At 41.0% G+C, this 20,603-nt stretch overlaps 2 protein-coding genes across 6 annotated transcripts; one reads left to right on the top strand and one right to left on the bottom strand.

Moving 5' to 3' along the window:
* The first annotated feature begins 342 nt into the window (after window positions 1-342).
* dzip1 (DAZ interacting zinc finger protein 1) lies at window positions 343-12,163 on the top strand. 4 transcript variants are annotated; one of them, XM_044049480.1, is made up of 21 exons: window positions 343-444; window positions 1,089-1,239; window positions 1,422-2,018; window positions 3,653-3,737; window positions 3,962-4,077; window positions 4,809-4,848; window positions 4,923-5,038; window positions 5,323-5,415; window positions 5,510-5,623; window positions 5,713-5,775; window positions 5,876-6,007; window positions 7,027-7,072; window positions 7,165-7,209; window positions 7,400-7,459; window positions 8,205-8,380; window positions 8,660-8,864; window positions 9,121-9,295; window positions 9,976-10,316; window positions 10,565-10,686; window positions 10,780-10,939; window positions 11,565-12,163. In XM_044049480.1, exons 2-21 carry the CDS (start codon window positions 1,237-1,239, stop codon window positions 11,651-11,653), a joined length of 2,778 nt encoding a protein of 925 aa, XP_043905415.1. In that variant the 5' UTR covers window positions 343-444; window positions 1,089-1,236; the 3' UTR covers window positions 11,654-12,163. The 4 variants fall into 4 exon arrangements, with proteins under 4 accessions (XP_043905415.1, XP_043905407.1, XP_043905431.1 ...); XM_044049472.1 differs by having other exon boundaries at window positions 11,562-12,163; XM_044049496.1 differs by having other exon boundaries at window positions 1,089-1,270; window positions 11,562-12,163.
* Window positions 12,164-12,403: 240 nt separating this feature from the next.
* On the bottom strand, window positions 12,404-15,366 carry LOC122784312 (tubulin alpha chain-like). 2 transcript variants are annotated; one of them, XM_044049536.1, is made up of 4 exons: window positions 15,238-15,366; window positions 13,784-14,006; window positions 13,546-13,694; window positions 12,404-13,451 (listed from the first exon to the last, which is right to left on the bottom strand). In XM_044049536.1, exons 1-4 carry the CDS (start codon window positions 15,238-15,240, stop codon window positions 12,471-12,473), a joined length of 1,356 nt encoding a protein of 451 aa, XP_043905471.1. In that variant the 5' UTR covers window positions 15,241-15,366; the 3' UTR covers window positions 12,404-12,470. The 2 variants fall into 2 exon arrangements, with proteins under 2 accessions (XP_043905471.1, XP_043905461.1); XM_044049526.1 differs by lacking the exon at window positions 15,238-15,366 and having other exon boundaries at window positions 13,784-14,042.
* Between the last annotated feature and the right edge of the window lie 5,237 nt (window positions 15,367-20,603).

Here is a 20,603-nt window from a genome sequence, read left to right as displayed (position 1 = left end):
CGCCCCTTTAATATTCCTCTTGCACCAAACTTCCACTGCAAAACGTGTCCCACGTTTGAGAAAATCCCCAGGAATGTAACCTTTTTAAGCAAACAAAAACACAAAAAATAGCAAAAAAAAAAAAACATTGGGACATTTTACCACAGTTGTCATGGTAACCCATGTCAAAAGCACGTTTGTACATGGTATACTGTACAATGTACATGTTAATGTTTGCGTCATTAACATGAAGAGAAGCTGAAAATTGTGCGGTCACCTGAACAGACGAGTGCTTTATTTTGTAGGTGCTAACCGGAAGCTAAGTGTTTATTGTCTTGACGAAACACCAGCCTGTTTTTTTGAAAAAGGATTTAGGAATGTGGAGACCAGCAGCTGCGTTACCCTCAAATCCCCCTGAGTTATCGTCGTCCGAAAACTACAAATTAATTGCCTTTAACAAAGACAGTAAGTTGTTTTATTTGAATTGTGCGACACAACGTTTACCTATAATAGTAACAATTGTGGTATGGTGTATAAATTCATTCTTTCCTAAGTTATTACCTAATAAGGTGACTACAAAAAAAGTCCGCTAGCTAACGTAAAAGACGTAAGCGGGTGGGAACAAGCTAGTTCACTTCGATGCTACTTCTTCACACACAGCAGCAGCCTTGTGTCCTTACTAGACACCTTAACATGACATGGAATGTTATGGAATGACCGTAGAATTACTTAGTTCAGAGTTATATAACTACTTTTAATGAATAGACAAAGATTCAGATGGATGACTTAATCCGAATAAGGGTTTAAAGCAGTACTACGCATACTAGCTGTCGTAAAACACCACGAACAGATGAGGGAAGTTAAGGAAGACACTTAATACTTTCTTAGACATGTCTTTACATGTGTGTGTATTGTTTGAGTGGAGGTCAGGGGCATAAACGGCCTGCCCCAAACATGAAGTGAAACATGATGCCAGCACGTTATTATTGTTTCGCCATTCACTTATATGGCTTTAACTTAACTGATGCGTTACATTTTCATGCCTTTGACTCACTGTCGGGAAACACTGCCGATTGCACTCAGTGTTTTCACAACACCTCTCTCCCCAGGGACGCTCGCCTGCGTCGCCATAGCAACGTGGCGGACGCCCGTCCTCGACTGTGTCGCGTTGAATTGCCTGCGAGGGGGCGGAACCGGAGAGGAGCGAGCGTCTTCGACCGCTTTCTCCCCGTTCAAGGCAACAAAAGGCAGTCGGAGATGGTAAGGAGATCGCAGCTGCAGCTTCATAGAGGTAGATGAACACTGGTGGAATCTGTGCTCTGCTGTTAATGTCTGCTCTTTTGTCTTTTATTTACCCTCTCACTGTGTGATTGTGTGGCTTTCATTTGTTCACCTTTCTTAAAAATGGATATTCATCATCTCTCTTTTGGTCGATGTTGCAGCCATTTCACGAAGGAGTCTACACTCCCTACACAGGTGACACCCAAGGGACCCACTCATCAGCAGGGATCCCGTCCCTGCTGAATTCCCCTCTCAGCCAGCACACAGTAAACGGACACTCTGTTCCTGCAGCTGAGATGACTCCGTCCATCGGAACCGCCAGCATTCCACCCTTCAAGTTCCGTCCTCGCAGGGAGACTGTGGACTGGCGGCGGATTAATGCAGTGGATGTGGACCACGTGGTCAGCCAACTGGATGTGGACACCCTTCAGGAGCATATCAACACCGTGACCTTCTGCAGCTTGGATGGGGAGCGATGTCAGCGGTGCCAGAGCCCGGTGGACCCAGTTCTGATCAAGCTCCTGCGGCTGGCGCAGTTCACGGTGGAGTGGGTCCTCCACTGCCAGGAAGTTCTTACTCTCAACTTGCATGCAGCGGAGGAGAAGCTGGCGGCGGGTGGCAGGGAGCGGAAGGAGCTGCTGGATCAGCAGACTAAGCAGGAGGAGAAGGTGAAATCGATGGCTGCCGAGCTCAAGCAGAGGAAGAAGATGATACGCACCCAGCAGTCCCTGCTTGTGCCTCACATCATCAGCAAGAAGGTACTACTGACACGCTAAAACGTTCGCTCACTGGGGGTTTAACGGTCACCGTTTGCAATTTCACACATGCATGTCATAGCAGACAGCCAGATCAATCATCCACCCCCCCCCACCCCCACCCCCCTACAATTCTCCTCCTCCTCCTGTTCAGGACCCCCCCGCTCTGTCATTGTTCCAGTGATCCATTCACAGCTCCCGCTTTGTGCGTTTCAGAGCTGGTTTGGTAAGAAAGAGGGAAACAGATGAAGGTTTTTATCACAGCCTGACAGAATTTTGCTCCGAAAGAGATCATTATGCACTGTTAAACCACAGCACAGTCATAATAAGCTTTATTTTTAGATGGAGAGAATCGGATTTAGAGCCGGAGAGCAGATGGTGTCATCTGGATGCAATTAGTTTTCTTAATCCACGTTCAAAAGGGAGACGAGTCGCAATCAACCTGCGCTTTTTATCTGTATTCATGTCCTTGTACAGAATTTTAGCATTTAAATGAGCTGTTACAACATTTATTACGAGCTGATAGTTAAGAACCTGCCTGCATCCCTGGTAGTGAGCATAGCTCAATGCTGCCATTAGGTTATTTATAGTACAAATCAAAAATCTCCCCCATTCTTCATTGGTACAGCTGCCGCTGACATGACCAAGTGGTTGCCAGGACAACAGATATACAGCAGTGTGTCTTGACAGCATGTGGTTGCTAGGTGTGCGCTACCAGCTCAGCTAACAGAGGTGGTTGAATAATTGATAGGCTGCGTTGGCTGACTGTTGACATTTGTTGCTTGGGCTCATTTATACAAGGTAAACACACATGAGTGGCTTAAAAGACTAATTTAATTCATCATCCAATTTTCACAGTTGGTCCTTCCACAGTAATTACATTAGTGTAAGTCTAACTCTTTGTAGAGCTGCACCTTTTAAGTGACATGTGACTGACTGCCTTTAAAACCATCATACCAGTTGCAGCAGGTTGAACTTAGAATGAGTCACAAGCTCAGTGAGCTGCAGACTTAAATGTCACATGTTGATTCACTTCTGTGTGTGCTGATGCAACAAATCATTATTTTCTGCCACTCAATTGTTAATTTAAAAATATTTAAACTGCACTGTTGAGCATAAATTAACACCAAGACGTCAGACATAAAGGTAAAATCTGTAGAATAACCCATGATGAAAATAAGGGTGAGCTGCTTCACTAGTTATCAAGTATGGCAGCCCTGCAAACTCAAAATGACACAATTAGCACAAATGTGGGGATTAGTGGCAACTTGCATCCATGTTGTTGCAGTATTGCTGTCTTCTGCAACTAGAAAACTACTACACCACCCACTCCATTATATTCTTTCTTGTCTCATTCTCTCCTCTTCTCAGTCCTGTTTCTCCAAGAAGTACATCAATCTCCCATTCATCATCTGTTGGTTTGGTTTTCTGTATTTTTAATGATAATAAATAACCAATGCCATCTAACGATGTCATCGGACGAAGTTAGTCTGATGCGATGAAGGTGGTGGTTTTAAAACTGTTAATATGACAGATTGTTGTAGTCGTAGTTAATGTAAAATGTTTAACTATAGATTTGGCTTCTTTGTCCAAAGTGCTCAATAATTTCAGTTTTCTTGTTTGTTTGTTTCTTCCAGTGTGCTCATTGTGACAAAACCTTCCTCAATGCCACCTTTCTCCAGAGTCACTTGCAGAGGCGCCACCCTGAGGAGTATGAAAGCCGTAAGTGAGAGTGTCACTGAGGTTTACTGAACAGTATAAAGGTCCATTGTGAAACATTTTGTATAATGGGCAGAAATGATACAAACATACCAAGTATATTTGTATAAGTGTATAAAAGCTTTAAAATAAACAATGTTTAGTACAACTTGTACTTGTTGATGAAACGTGAAACATTCCCTCACATGCAGTATGGATATGTCTTCTCATCATACTTCTCTTTCTAGAATTGCGGTCAGACAACGAAAATAAGTCTGTGATTGAAGACCTCAAGATGGAGATCAGCAGCCAAAAAGAGCAGATTTCTCAGCTGCAGCAGAGCCTGCAAGCCAAAACTGCACAGGTAAGTGAAGCTGCACATTGGGTCGGGTCAGGTCGGGCTTTTATGCTGCGTGGACCTGCACCACACAGAGGTGCTTATTATGATGTGATTAAACAGCGATGCAGAGAGGAAAATTAGGTTACTGCAACAGCAGAGAGTGATGTTTGCCAATATCAACCACAACCGCAGGGTATATGCTGTTTTTTCAAAAGGATGAAATTAAATTTAGACTTTAAATAGACTGAAATAAGTGTCGAACATTAGGCATGAAGGTCAATTTGCACTATTCAAGAGGACTTAAAGAGGTTAGGAATGCAAATACATTTATTTACTTTGAAAAAGGTAACTTACTTGTCAAAGTTCATCAGTTTGATTTAAAAAGTCTTTAAAAAGTTCTTAAATTCAACTTATCGAAACTTTTAGAAACCCTGCACTGCACTTTATTATTTTATTGCCCCTTAAACAGGTTCAAAGTGATTATTGTGATGTTTTGGTGCTTCTCATCTCACAAAGAGACGACATAGGCTGCAAATCAACAACATTTTCATCACTGAACAATCTGTTCTCTTGACTAAACAGTAATTGTTGGTTCCAAAAAATATTTGTGAATTTGAGAAAGAAAATAGATTTTTTTTGTTTGACACAAACCAAACATAGTCGGCTCACTGTTGCCTCTTTGTCAAAAGTGCACATTTGAGTTTTTTGGTTTGTTGTGTTAGTGTGTTCATTGTGACAAAACCAACTTTCTCCAGAGTCACATGCAGCGGCGCCACCCAGAGGACTATGGCGGCGGTAAGTGAAAGTCTCTGGTTGTTTTTATTCGCATGCCGTAACAGTTTTTTAATCATCGTCATACTTTCTTCCAGAGTTGCATTCAGACAGCGAGAAGAAATCTGTGATTGAAAACCTCAAAATGGAGATCGTCAACCAGAAGGAGCAGATGGTTCAGCTGCAGCAGAGTTTGCAAGCCAAATCAGCTGTGGTAAGAAAAGCGGCACAGGAAAATGAAATAGTTCAAGCTATTGTAAATAATAAATATTTTTAAAGCCCCTTAATATTAGCTCAGAGTTATTATTTGACACTGCTTTTTTATCACACAATGAGAATAAATTGTGGGAAAATGTAATTTTGAAAAGAGTGTAGTAAATCAGTCAATCTTTGAAAACCAATTTTAGCCATTCATCTGCATCTTTGTGCATGTACTTTTATTTAATTGTGATTTCATAGTCAGTGAGACTAATGATGGTCATTGTTGTCCACTTCCAGGAAAAAGAGCTGCAGAATATGCACAAAGACCTGATGAGAGAACTGGACCATTTTAAAACTGAGGAGATGACTCGCAATATTCAGGCTCTCAATGTAGGCAGAGTATACTTGTCATGTCTCTCCAAAAACTTGCTGTATTTTTATTTAACAATATTATATATATTTTTTTTTATTTTATTATTAATAGGAAGCAAATCAGAATCTGACAGCCAAGCACTCACAGCCTGAGAGAGACCTGGATATTTACAAAGAGATGCAGACCCATGCTATCCAAAAGCTGGAACACCAGCTGGTAAAGCAGGTCAGTGGAGTAAAGATCTGATATTTTACAACCTCAAAATGAGTTGAACTCATTTGATGACTGGAAAATGTCAAAACAATCTTCTACAGGAGAAGAAAATGGAATCCAGGCTCCAAGACATCCAGGCTCAACATGAATCTGAAAAGAATCAAGTATGGTCAAATCAGAATGATCACATGAGAAGTATTAAACAAGCTGTTGGCTAAAAGGCTCAGATGAAAAATGCCTCGTCCTCCTCCTTTTGTTTCCCAGCTGCTAAAGGAGCTGGGCAGAATGCAGTCGTCCGTGTCTCGGCTGCAGCAGGAGCGAAGCCAGTGGCAGCAGCAGGAGATGGAGCGCAGGCTGCAGGAGAAGGAGCAAACCATCCAGGCTCAGCGGAAACAGGTTCACAGTCACACACTCAAGCACAACCAGTGTGATTATGTTGGGAGAGGAAGTGAGGCAGCGGGTCGGCCCTTGTTCAGGATTTCCTGTATTTGCTCCACTGAGATATGATGATACTGTACGTTTGACATTAGCCAGAGTGCAGTGTTTTCCCTGACATCTCCACAGTGTTCTCACAAGCAGCTTCAAACAACTAACACACATTTCCTAAACCTCTGAGGTTCATGAACCCTGCAAATGTAGGACATACATACTACTCAAAATCATAATCCCAGTATAGATCAGAATAATTATCATTTATGGCCCAAATGGATTCGCATTCATACTGTTTTGTTTTCAAATAAGCATATACATTAGATATGAATAACAAAATAAGACAAAGACACCTTCACATCTTTTAATTTAGATTTTCTCCTGAACAAAGAATATACTTTTTGTTTCAGGGAATTTTTATAGCCTGGGTTGTTTTGGTTTAGAGTGCAGCCAAATAAACAGCCAAAGGTCCACATCTTGTTTTGTTAAATCCCAACTCTCAACACACATGATTTAAGTTTTCTACCTGAAAACCAGATCACACCTTAACCAGCTTAACTAAATATATAGTACTTATTTGTTTTAAATGACCGCTCATGACCCAAACACAGTACCTTCACTGCCCACCAGGTGGCTGCAGCACATCAGTAACCTGAGAAAAGATTGAATGTGTTTTTTGTGGCAGGTTTACAATATGAACATTCCTTTTTTATGTTTGATGTTTTTCAATATTTCTATTTTAAACGTATACAAACTTACAGCTACTCACTGGTTTAAAGGCTTTGCCACAACACACACCCATATACGTGTCTCAAGATCTACTAGACAATAAAGGTTTGGCTTAGGTAAAGAAGTGCCAATAAAACTAGGTTAGCATGGTACAATGATTCCTTTCATGAATAGCATGAGAAATATAAAAATCTTGATTTTGAGTTTCTCTTGTGTGGTCATGACGTATAAGCATAATTTGTTTTTTCATCTTACAGATGAGGAATGTTTCCTCTAAGCCACCAAAAGTTACCGAAGTACCAGGTATGAAACGTTTTTATCTGAGCAGTAAATCGCTAAAGGACACTGCACGTACGCTGTGATATTTATGCATGATCTCATTCTATTTATTTCAGTCAGCGCTCCGGCCCCAGAGCCCAAACCAAAGAAAGTTGTACTTGGTAAGTTGTATTAAAAAAAAAAAGAAAGAAGAAGATTAAAAACATTGTCCTCACAGACAGGCTGAGCATGTGCTTTCATGCATGAAGGATTTATTGTACCCTTAGATATTCTTGTCCCTACTCCCTTAACACCTGTTTTATCTGGCCCATGACTTCCAATGACCTTTGACTTCACATGCTGCCCAATTAGAGGAGCCAGTCTTTGCTTTTAACCTGGATCCTATACAGGAGCTGACGGAGGAGGAGAGGGGTAAAGCAGAGCCGGTCGCCCGGCACACCGCCTGCATGGATGCATCCTCTTCCCTTTTCCAGACTGAGATCATCTAAGGCTATGTTCAGATTATAAGCTACATTCAAATCTGATTTAATTAAGATCAGAATTAAAGGTTTACATTCTGACTATTGTACATGGGTCTTGCATCAAACAACAGAAAATGTCATATTTGTGAAATCCCTCATAATGCTGTAGGTAAGGTGACATGTGGCTTTTAGACTTCTAGGAAGTAGCTAGCTCTGGAGGACCAGATCAGATCATAATAGATCACAGATCAGATATAAAGCTAATCAAGGACCCCCGCTGTAGGAACATAATTCTGATATGAAGTTTAGAATTTGCAGTCGGAGTCACATCATCGTAAAAAATCAGATTCGAGTCATTAATCTGAACATAGCCTAAATTTAAAGAGACATTAAACGTAATAAAGATGACCTCATCACAGGGAATCTTTTTGGAAAGTCCGCTTATAGTCTGTGATATTCTCTCATGTCTGCACTTATACGATCATTACGTCCGTCTGTCTTCTAGCTGCCCTTGTTTGTGGCAAATAAAAGTGTTGACATCTCATATGCCTGCTTCACAGCAGTCACACTCCATCTACTCAGCTGAACCGGTGGCATGCAGCTTGCTTTGAAAATTCCTCATTGCATGTTTGTTTTTTTTATTACTGTGTGACCCACGACTTGTGTGATTGAGTGTGTGCGTTTCCCTCCCTCAGACTCGAGCAGCGTGTCTGAGAGGAGGCTGGTGGAGAAGAAGCTGGAGCCTGTTCGTGAGAGGAAACAGAATGTGAGCAGCAATTCTCTGAAAAAGGACCCCAGGATGAAGAAAGAGATTCGACAAGTGCTCGAGCAGACTCTCATCAAGAGGCTGGAAACCCTGGGGGTCAAGTCTGTACGTTCTCACGCAGTTTAGTAGAGTTCAGGATGTAATGTGTACATTTAGATATAAATAAACCTCTGACAGATGACAACACACTGCTAATAAAGCCCATCAGGTCCACACGTCTCTGTCAGTACGTTTCCAGGCAGAGTTTAGTCAACTCTGGCGTTCAGACACATGTTTACAGAGCCTGTTTTCAGATGAGTGACGTATCATGTGATGATACAGCCCTTTCTCTACTTTTGTACAAACTTAAACAGTCAATTATTTCCCCACTCTGCTTTATCTCAGGATCAGGGTGGTCTGAAGAGGAAGACATTCACTTCCTGCTCGACCAGAATGCAGTCAGAGCAGGACAAAACTGCGAAGAAGATGCCGGACTACTGGCACCATCGGGAGGAGTTAGCAAGCACTCTGGAGGAGAAGATGGGCGGTCAGAGGAGAGGCAGCAGCCCTGCTCCAAAGTCACAGGCTGCATTCAGACAATCAGATAAAGGTGCATCTCAAAACTGAGTCATCTAAAAGCTGAACTCTTGGCAGATGACAGTAGTAACCAATTGTCAATGCATTGAATTGCAGCTACAGGATTCATGTCTTGTTATAACAGGAATATGAGTTGTACTTTGATAAAGCTAACTTTAACTGTTGGTTTTGACTGTGAGAATATCAAAACTGTCAAACTCATTTGTCGACACTTTAGCTCGTTTTAAGGTCCATCAGTGACTGACCCACACGTGGCGGTGTTTGTGTAGCGTTGCAGATCAGGCCTCGATCCAGCAGCCTTCCCTCCAGGTCCTCCCACGTGACGTCTGGACCTGCAGTGACACAACCCAAGACCCCACAGCCAGCGCCGAGGACCAAGAGCACCGCTCAACCCAAAACATCTACACCCAACACCAAGACCGTTCAGAGGACCTTCAAAGACAAGTAAAGATAAAAAAGAAATCTATCATGGTTTCCATTTCCACATTTCTTCCACATTAGTATTTCCTAAGCTTTTTAAATGAGGACCCACTTTTTAAAGACACAGTGCACAACATAAATATTGACAAAAGCACATTTGTGCTAAAACACAATGTTTCTGATTGTTATACTGCCATTTCTATAACAACTGATATGATTGTGAATTTAAAAAAAATAGAAAATATCCTGAGCATCTTTATGCTTATTTAAAAAAAACAAAAACAATTTCTCTGACTTTTTAGCTTCTGAAATATAAATAATGCCATCTTTTGTCAGAATGATTTTATTTAATCATTTTATGAATCAAACAGCTGAGAAAGTAACTGACAGATTACTCAGCAATGAAAGTGATCATTTGTTACTGCCCTTCTATTTATTTAGACAGCATGTTTTTTATTTGACAGGGATGATATATTGTTCTACGTGTGGCTAAAGGCTAATTCACTAGCATTACAGATATAATACAGTGTTAACTGCTGGACAGTTACTGATATCTGAATTTTACATTATGTTTAAGGTTACAATGTGCTTTCCGTGCTGCATTCAGATACGGGGACTAGAACAATGTTATTATTTGCAACAAAAAAACTGTTTAGATAATGGAGTAAATGAATGAATAACATTACGTTTCTGTGACTTTTAAGGACTCCTCCATTCAGTTCAGAAGAGGAATCTGAAGAGGAGGACCAGCCTCAGAGACACCGCAGTGGTAAAACACCACAGTCCAGACTGAACCAGGCCAACCCCATCCAAGTCAAAGCAGGCAAAGCAAGTCCGGTCCAGACCAGTAAGTCATTCTCCTCCAGCTCCCAGCAGCCCCGGGGCTCAGCTGGTGTCGTGACAAAAACAGCCATCACAAAGATTGACAGCGGCGACGATGACACCGAGTGGTCTGAGGTCAGCGAGCTGCATGAGATTGATCCGAGACAGCTGCAGTCTTACACCGACCAGAATGGCAACATGGATAAGAGAAACTTTGGTAAAGGTGAGTTATTCATTTCCAAAACAGGAACAAACTGGCTGATAAATCCACACTGTGAGTGAAAATAAGAACAATCTAAGTGACAATACCTTTTGTAAAACATCTCTCTGTAAATTCATGGAACATCTGTCTGACTGTTTATCATGTAATTGTCCCAACGGTTCACTTGACAGGCTTCAAATTGGCAGGTGAATACTGTGTAAATACACCTTTAAACTATTTTACTTAAATTCATGAATTGTCTCTTTTAGAAAACAAAATCAATATCATGGCCAGAAAAATAGGGCAGCATTATGCGCAGAGATCGGTGAAGAAACCAGCAGGGGCCGTCAGCATCTTAACAGAGAGGAAAGACATGGTGCAGGAACTGGAGGTGAGTAGATGAGACGTTGATATCACAGTGTTGAGCTTAATAAAGTTTCATTGAATGTTAAAATGTACAAATATTGTATGTCCATGGTGACAGGACACAGATCTAGAGGAGAGCAGTGACTGGTTGGTGTCCTCCTTGGAGGACAGGCTGGAAATGTCTAAACCGGCTCAAGGCTCTGGGCCACTGAAGAAGAGTGTGGACTCACCCAGCACCAGCGTGTGGGGAACGTCCACAGGAAAGGCTCCCAAATCAGGTCAGTGGCACATCTGCTTACATGAATACCAAAGAAAAAAAGTGTGTGAAATGGGAGCTGAAAATAGTTGATATTCAGAGAAATAGTCAGTGTTTAACACTTAAATAGATTATAGCACAGTGATAATTTTAACATGCAGTTTTTCTATACAATAATAAAGAAAGAAATGCGGTTTACAGCTTCAATTTATTCATTATTCAATTTGTTTGCAGATTATATATATTAAAAGCCAGTTAATTTATATATTTAATTCTGATCATTATATTAGTTCATACATTGTTTTGAATTTCGGCATGATTTTTGTGATTATTATAGCTTTTGAAGAAAAATTGAAAATGTGTAGATTTATTATCATCTTTTAACTGTGCACACCCGGTCATCTTGCGACTTTGTGGCTTATGTTGTAATAAGGCTCACATCCTGATGTTTTTATCATGCTGAGGAAAGCCTGAAACACATCTGTGTTTATGCTGCTGTGCATTCATCTATTTATTTAAGTTTTTACACTGCATGAATATTTACATGAATGCCACACTGCCCTGTGTGATCTGCACAAGAGTGGTGGGTTTGAAGGTGACTGTTGACTGTGTCGTAGACCTCTGACTTATTGTCTCGTCCCCAGCAGGTCTGACTGAAGCTGGAACAGGAAGCACACTGAAGAGCACGCTGTGCTCCCTCAGTGACATCAGTGACTCTGACGACATCAGCAATTAACACAGCAAACATTAAAGCTGCTGAGGTCCAGATGCAAAGACCTCAGTCCACTCCACTGACGCATGCCACTGATGCCAAATTGCCATAAGTTAAAGGAATGTGGCCAAACTGAAGAGCACCAGAGAACGTCCTCGCTTGTTGTTTGACTGAGCCATATTTTGTTCTTCCATTAGTACAGACATGAACGATACTACAGTACAAAACTGTTCTACATTTGTGAAACACTCTCATAATCATGTGTAAGAAACAAAGTAAGATTATGATTTAACTTGTTTTTATCTCATTTTATGCCTTGTGCCAATTCTTCTTGCCTTATACCTGTTCTTTGTTCATCTTTGAGTAGATTATGTTTTGTATTATTCATTTAAATATAACCCACACTCCAAATGAGGTAGTGTATGTAGTTTGTGTACAATTTTGTATATCAGATATTTTTAATGCAGCAGTGAAACGTGGTTTTGTACAGAGAATATTTATACAAGCAATAAAAAAACTGATTTGTGGAAAGTATACGTGAATGTTGTTGAATGAAAGCTTGTTCTTTATGTAAAACCTTTTCTCTCATTGGACCATTTATCTCTTCTTCTCAGCACTGGCTTTTCTCTAGTTTTGAGAAATTTGTCAAAATGTGCCAGCCTGTGTGAATACTGCGAAACTGAAAGGTAAGATTGAAGTGTATACATATTTGTTGATGACACTTAGTTTACAGTAACACAGTATTTTAGGTTGAATTAACAAAAGACAAACAACTTCACTTGTGACAGATCTTTTATTTGAACATTTTCCAAAAGTGTTATGCGTCAGATTTGTCTGCCTCTTAATATTCTTCTCCTTCCTCCTCTCCCTCGCCCTCAATGGAGTCGACTCCCACCTCCTCATAATCTTTCTCCAGTGCTGCCATGTCCTCTCTGGCCTCAGAGAACTCTCCCTCCTCCATACCTTCACCCACGTACCAGTGAACAAATGCACGCTTGGCGTACATCAGGTCAAACTTGTGGTCAAGTCGAGCCCAGGCCTCTGCAATAGCAGTGGTGTTACTCAGCATGCACACAGCTCTCTGGACCTTGGCCAGGTCTCCACCAGGAACCACAGTAGGTGGCTGGTAGTTGATGCCGACCTTGAAACCAGTTGGACACCAGTCCACAAACTGGATTGTGCGCTTGGTCTTGATGGTGGCGATGGCAGCGTTGACGTCTTTGGGCACAACGTCACCACGGAACAGCAGGCAGCAGGCCATGTACTTGCCGTGACGAGGGTCACATTTCACCATCTGATTGGCCGGCTCGAAGCAGGCGTTGGTGATCTCAGACACTGAGAGCTGCTCATGGTACGCCTTCTCAGCAGAGATGACAGGGGCATAGGTGGCAAGAGGGAAGTGGATACGAGGATATGGCACCAGATTGGTTTGGAACTCCGTCAGATCGACATTGAGGGCCCCGTCAAAACGGAGGGAAGCGGTGATGGAGGACACAATCTGACTGATCAACCTGTTCAGGTTGGTGTAGCTGGGACGCTCGATGTCGAGGTTCCTGCGGCAGATGTCGTAGATGGCCTCGTTATCCACCATAAAGGCACAGTCAGAGTGCTCCAGTGTGGTGTGGGTGGTCAGGATGGAGTTGTAGGGCTCCACCACCGCAGTGGACACCTGGGGAGCTGGGTAGATGGAGAATTCTAGCTTGGACTTTTTGCCATAGTCGACAGACAGACGCTCCATCAGCAGGGAGGTGAAGCCAGAGCCGGTGCCTCCTCCGAAGCTGTGGAAAACCAGGAAGCCCTGCAGACCAGTGCACTGGTCAGCCTGGGGACAAAGGAGAAATAAACAATATTATGATTTAGTTTGATATTTTGAGTAAAATAAGCAAAATCAACTCTCTCATTTTCAGGTTTCCCACCAGTTTGCGGATCCTGTCCAGCACCAGGTCAATGATCTCTTTGCCGATGGTGTAGTGTCCACGGGCATAGTTGTTGGCAGCATCTTCCTTCCCAGTGATCAGCTGCTCAGGGTGGAAGAGTTGACGGTAGGTCCCAGTACGCACCTCATCTGAAAACACAACATACTGTAAATACTGATTTCTTTGCTATAATCTTTTATTTGTTTTGTATTTTCCAGAGAAAAGTGATGAAGCTCACCAATGACAGTGGGCTCCAGGTCGACAAAAACTGCTCTGGGGACGTGCTTCCCAGCTCCAGTCTCACTGAAGAAGGTGTTGAAGGAATCATCTCCTCCTCCGAGAGTCTTGTCACTGGGCATCTGTCCGTCAGGCTGGATCCCATGCTCCAGGCAGTAAAGCTCCCAGCAGGCATTGCCAATCTGGACACCAGCCTGACCAACGTGGATGGAGATGCACTCACGCTGTGGAGAGAAAACACACATCGTCTTTTCGCTGCATGACCGGCAGTGCTGCATTAGTAGAGGGGGACAATAGCAAGTGAATCCTAGCATTCAAGGTGAGTTATCTGCTTTGACAACAAATAACCTAAACATACATTTGCTATGTCAAATTTAAGGAAATCAAATCAAAGAGAAAAGTGTCATGTTCTTTCATGAGGCCCAACATTTGTCGTTGCACCTCTGAGTATGCCAGTCATTCCAACGTACAGTAGAAAACCGCTCCCCCTATCCGTAAATAGCAGGTAATGCAGCGTGAGGCGTCTCCCTGCACCGCAATCCGCAGGAGACGAAACGAAACCATTCTGACAGCAGCATTTTCAAAGGAACAATGCTCTCCCCTTTCCTTCTACCAACATTTTTAATCTCTTTTGTTATTTTAATGTAATTTAAGCCTCAGAATATGACAAACACGAGCACGAATACATTATTCATTATCAAGCACGGTCGCGGGGGCGCGCACGCTTTTCTGGAATATTCCACTTGCTCTCACAGCGCCGGAGAGTGGAGACACGATCAAAGCAAGATGTTTAAGGTGGAAATAATCCCTAAATTGTGTTCGTGTAATCCTTATATACTCAAAATCCTATTACAATTAGGACCAAATCAATAAATATGCGTTTTATCCATTATAATTAGCCTTTTACAATCGGCTTCGTGTGCAAACCAATTGAAATGTGTTCAGTTAATTTACGTTTGTGTAATAAATGAGTGAAAACAGTGTAACTATGTTTAACGTTGTGTACTGAACATTAAAAATAAACACCGTCGCAATCCACTGTCTCCATCCACCCTCACGATCTCCACCCAAGCTGCCAGTCTGCCTAGAAACTGGGCAAGTCCGATTTAAATGTTTCAAACCTTTTCATGCATTGAATGTGAAACATTCAAATAATTAGTCGCGAACAAATGCACTGTTTTATTCAGAAAACCAATTAATCTAAAGCTCGAATTCCGCAATCAGTGCACTGTAGCCATCTCTGTACACAATGGCAATCACGTCGTGCCACTGCCACAGATAAATCTGTGCAATTCAATGTAGTGTTAATAAGAAAATTGGTCGAAATCAGTCTGTTTATTCCATCAGAGTAGATCAGAAAAGCATTTAAAGACGTTTTGAGACAAAACCGAGATGCAGAAACAGCAGCTCCCTTTCCTCCATGTTCTGCTTCACAGAGAGAGAAAAAGCACTCACCATGTTTCCGTTTGTGCTTCAGAGAGGAGGAGAAAAGCAAGACAATTAAGAAATGTTTGCTTTTTATTGACGGTGGGTTTGGGTTGCGTGTTGTACCCAACGGGGTCGATGCAACAATGGCTGAATGAAAGGGCGGTGCTACCGTATTTATACGTGCAGGGCAGTGGGGGGTGGGGGGGGCTGTCTTTCTACCATCATTTGATAATGTTAGACAAATCTGGCTTTTTTTACTCAAATTTGAATATGAAATTGCTCAGTAAAAATCCAATTTAATTAAATAAATACCCAGATTTTGCACAGTGCGCGTGTAAAAGGTGGACATAGTTTTTCAGTTGAATCCTCAAATCACTCTGGTGTCCACTCGTGTCCATGATTTATCGTTTATTTTACTCAAACAGGGAACACGATTCGTAAGTGAATTTCCCAATAAAGCCAAATCTAATCTAATCTAAATGATTTACAATACATTTCCTCTTGTAACAAACCTGATAGTGTAGATTAACTAATCAAGAAACTGTTTAATGATGTTAGAAATCAGAAGACTTCCATTCAAATAGAGTTCTTTTTGCAACCAGGGCATCCACCCTCTGGTGGCTCATTTATTTATAGCTCAGCTTTGTTGCCATTTTTTCATTTTGCCATTTACACACATTTGAGGACGTTCTGACTGAACAAAGGGCTTATTCGAACAAAGCCGATTCATTATGCATGCAGAGGAATGAGCATTTTAGGATTTTATTTGGACATGTCAACCTGCAGATCAATAGAGTGGATTGACTGTATGTTAATGTGTATTAAAGGGAATTTTGTTTGCCAGCATGTGGTGTGTATAGCCAATGCTTCTGTTACACTGGATACGTTTATCTCACATAAAGAGCACGGCATCTGTGTTGGTAGGACATGCCATGGTGTCCAATCATCCACACGGCATGTCAGCTCTCCTCCCTCTTTTTTGTCTTGGATTCTCTTCAGTGATGTCACTTAGTGGGTTGGTGAGATGGGTGCATGTCTCTCTCTCTCTCTTTCTCTCTCTCGTTCTGTGTTTTTTTTTAGCTCCTGACATGACTGAGGAAGTGAAATTGCCTGAATGGCAGTTTTTGTGACATCATGGCACTTGTGCACAGACTTAAGTGTTATTATGTGGTTACCACATAATAACACTATTCTTTAATCTGCTAAATCCTGCAAGGCATGAAAGTCATGTTGAAAAGAGGCTTTCACAGCATATATCTGTCTACATTAACATTCCCTACTGCACTGTGGTTTTATTCAGCAGCGGACTGAGGATGTAGGATTTACAACCAGCGGTTGCTGTGCCCAGAAAGCACTGCAGGGAAAGAAAGTGCAGGGGCAGGAGACAGCAATGGCTCCCAGTCAGGAAAACCCTCTCCATAGCTCCTCCTCTTCCTCGTCACAACAGCTGTGAAATAAGGAGGGTCTGAACAGCTGCTTACCAGGAGGAGAGAGGCTGGAGGGGAATGCTTTAGAGACATGGGGAGTGGTCCTTCATGACTCAAAACTGACCGCACTGCCTCCTGCAGTGGGAGAATATGATACCCAACAAAGTGACACAGCATGTTTTCCATCTGTCTCAGCAGAGCTACAGTACTGAAAGACTTACATGCAGGTACAGACAGCAGCTAAACAGAGGCGATGAGGTGGAAACACACATTTGGAATAATAAACTGTGAGGCAGCTCAGTGCATGTCTGAAAGCAGCTTAAATCATATTCATAAGCTTAAATGGCTAAATGGGGGGAAAAAATGGATTTACATTCAGGTTCCCTCTCTTGTGGTGAAGGGATAAAGAACGAGGAAAAGGAAGCAATAGATGATCAGCATATCAAAAATCAAACGAGGCAAATAAGAGAACAGATGAAGACAAACCCTTGAAAATAAAGTTTTCATGCAAAGACTCACCCGCACTGCGTGGACACTATGTGGCGTGTTGATCATTAAGTTCAAATCAGTAAATCTGTCTTATAACAATATATGAGTCAGATATACAGAAATCATGAAGATGTTGACTACAATTTAGATGACATAAAAACCATATGCTCACTGTAGAGAAGATTGTTGCAGTCCTAGTTGACAATACTTGTATAGTAGTGAGGCAGACGAGTGGCTCGTCAAAATCATTGAATATTGGAAAAATAAAAATAATCATTACTTCATTAAGCACTGATTGTTAAGTGAGTCGTGATGTAGGCACTTTATTTCTTCTGTAACAAGCAAAAATCTTGTGCTTTTCAAATGGCTGATTAAGCACACATTTGTTAACTGCTTGTTAAGCTTAATATCTGGCTTATTTTCATTAGCTCTGCAAAAACATGTCAAAAGCTCTAAAAGTTTATATAAACCCACAAAAAACAGTTTAGGGGCTTTCTCACAGAAAGATAGTAGTTTAAGACGTTCAACACATCTTTTACATGACTGTCTCCAGAGAGAGTAAGTGAGCCTCTATTTCACTATCACAGCCTCAAATGACTCCATCAGTGTAGTGGATCTTGTGTATAATTGTCATCACCTTAATTAAAGGAGCAGTACACACAGTACAGCAGGGTGAAAAAAATGTGCGGGTAACAAGTGGTTAAAGCCCCTCACATCCGCCCACAGAGTCAGCTGCAGTGCAGTCTGCTGCTATTTAAGCTGGGCCCTATGGTTGGGCCACGTGACCGCCAGATAAAAGCAGCCTATGTGGATACCAGGCTGTGTCCAGGCAACTCACTTTGTCATTTCCTAGCAACCGTTCAATCTCGGGAGGAGGCTGGGGGTTGGGCGTCAGTGGCTCTCTGTGGCCTACATGTCCCTGCACTGAAAAGTACACTCTAAAACGATCAACTACTGCAACTGCTCAAAAAAAACACAGTCATCATGTAAACAGATAAATAACTGACAAACTATATGATGCATAGCATGGAAAAAAAATCAAGAATATTCAATAACAAAAAATAATCAAATTGTAATTTAATGCTGAACTTTATTTCTAATTATTATTTATATTTTTGTTGTTCACTCCAGTGGTTCGCAAACCTTTTATACCAAGTTATAAAAATAATGAACTCCCCTTAAAATAGGTCGAGCAAAGTCAGCTCAGGACTTTTCACAGGAGGCAGATTCAGATCATTTGCTCTCTCGTCATCCTCCTCTTCCTCACATATACTTCACCCACTATTAATTAAATTAGATTTGGATGGAGTGAGATGGATACCAATTACATACACTGGTATATGAAGAAGAACAGTATTACTGATTTTCCTCCAAGTACCACCAGGTGAAGCTCACGTACCACAGGTGGCATACGTACCACAGCTTGAGAACTATTAGTTTACTCTCAACAATGGCAAACGAGTATCACATACAATAGTTTTACATAATTTCACTAAATTCATACAGATACAAAACAGCCTTATTCAAATAAAAGTTGGTGTTTAACAAAATTAGACAGATAATTACAATTATGTGCCTTACATAATAATAGCAACAGTAACAGGAATGAATATTCATTGTACAAATATTATAAGGATAAGGATAAAATAGCTTACCCTCATGCTATCGTATTTGGAGCCACTGATAGAATATCAATATGTTTTGGTTTCCCACTCTTTGGCTTTGATTTGATGATGTTGCTGCCCTACTCAGTTTGGCCACTTGGGGGCAGTGGCGTGAAGCAGATGCTGAGCCCTCACCATGCTCCCGAGACTGATGACTTCAAATCATTACAGGTCAGCATCAACTTTTCTGTATGCCACTATCATTTCATTTTCTTTAATTTAAGGCATCACTACTTGTAATGTGATGGATTTCTTCTAGATAATTGATCTTTACATCAAATTTCAAAGTTGTAGGACCAAAATTTGGAGCCGCAACTTGATTTTATTAAAGAAGATGCATCTGACTGGTTCACACAAAAAAAATAACACACCCACAAATGTAACTTTGATTTTAGCTAAAAAATAATACAAAATTAATACAAATAGTAATGCTCTTTGGCTTCCATATTACCTGAACACCACATTCCTTATGTGGTGCCTAAAAACATAACATTTGTACAAAAATATGCTTGTATCAAGGAAAACATCAATCATGTTTAAACTAAGCTGACCAGCTGCTGTCTTAACTTTATTCCTTATGGTCCTCATAGACGTATTTAGTGGTAAATTCAACCACATGACCAGCTGTGTGTGTGTGTGTGTGTGTGTGTGTTTGTGGGAAAAGTGAAAAAAAGACCCAGAGCAGCAAAACACAATCAGGACGTTCACTTCTGTGCACAGGGAGCATTTGGTGATTTTTTCCAGAGGTGCTCACGACACCAGACCAAAACTGGTGAAGCAATAAACTGTATTTAGCTTAATATTTATACTACAACTTTTATAGACGGACGTTTATGAATATCCTGGCTTGCTTTTTTTTTAAAAAAAAACAGTGCAGTGGGCCTTTATTTAAACATGGTAGTGCTTTTCTTGCATACATTGTTAGTGATCTGTCACAAAATGTACATTCAGTATGGCCACAGACAAACAGTCATTAAAAAAACAATGAAATTAATTAAAAGGTAGAGCAAATAACACGTTTACACAAATATCACTTTGTAAAGAAAATATGACACCGACTTTTTGTACTCTGTGGCACAGAAACGAGACATTTTTCAGAAATAGTTCAAACATCTGGACCCATATTTAAAAGTGTCCTAGGAAACAAGACATGCTTTATTTTAAAGCATGGCCACCGTCACTTTTTCTATAAATGACAGGAAACACAACCAGGCTTCAGAGTCTGATGTTTTCTCTCGCTAAAGGGGCAGTGTGTGGGATTTAGAGAGATAAACTGGCAGAAATGGAATATAATATGATTTGAATTACTTCAGATATATACATATAGCAGTTGTCCCAAAAGTCCACCATATTGCACCACTATTTTTCTGAAGTAGGGGGTATTAAGCCAAGATGACACTAAATCTCACACACTGAAACTTTAAAGTTGAAGTTTACATAGTCACTAACAGATCGAGTTTCCACGGCGTTGAAAGTCACATGGTCAGACAAACGTAACAAATACACATGTGCTGATATTGGTCAGCAATAAAACAAAATGTTCCACTAAAGTAAATATTGCTGACAGACTGTGACTGGAATCATGATAGGAGAGAGGGTAAAGTGTAAAAATAAACTTTAAAATCTGTGTAAAGTAAAAATCAATGTGAAATAAAAGAAAAAAACAAAATCACTAATAAGATCACACACACACACACACACCAGCTCCAAATGTCACTTGGATACACAAACAATTAAAAATATACACCATCCTACCATTTCTTGTGCAAAAATATTTTTCCTTCAGGAATGAAACTCTTGGATATGACAAAGT

The sequence above is a fragment of the Solea senegalensis genome, linkage group LG2 (assembly GCF_019176455.1).
Source record: "Solea senegalensis isolate Sse05_10M linkage group LG2, IFAPA_SoseM_1, whole genome shotgun sequence".
Taxonomy (NCBI): domain Eukaryota; kingdom Metazoa; phylum Chordata; class Actinopteri; order Pleuronectiformes; family Soleidae; genus Solea; species Solea senegalensis.
This window is presented reverse-complemented; position numbering and strand designations above follow the sequence as displayed.

Coding starts and splice junctions, on each gene's coding strand:
- dzip1 (XM_044049472.1), top strand. Junction 5,416..5,509: donor GCAATATTCAGGCTCTCAAT/GTAGGCAGAGTA, acceptor TATTATTAATAG/GAAGCAAATCAGAATCTGAC. Junction 6,008..7,026: donor TCCAGGCTCAGCGGAAACAG/GTTCACAGTCAC, acceptor TTCATCTTACAG/ATGAGGAATGTTTCCTCTAA.
- LOC122784312 (XM_044049526.1), bottom strand. CDS start 14,027: ATGTGTGTTTTCTCTCCACAGCGTGAGTGCATCTCCATCCACGTTGGT. Junction 13,695..13,783: donor CCTGGAGCCCACTGTCATTG/GTGAGCTTCATC, acceptor TTGTGTTTTCAG/ATGAGGTGCGTACTGGGACC. Junction 13,452..13,545: donor TGGACAGGATCCGCAAACTG/GTGGGAAACCTG, acceptor CTTTGTCCCCAG/GCTGACCAGTGCACTGGTCT.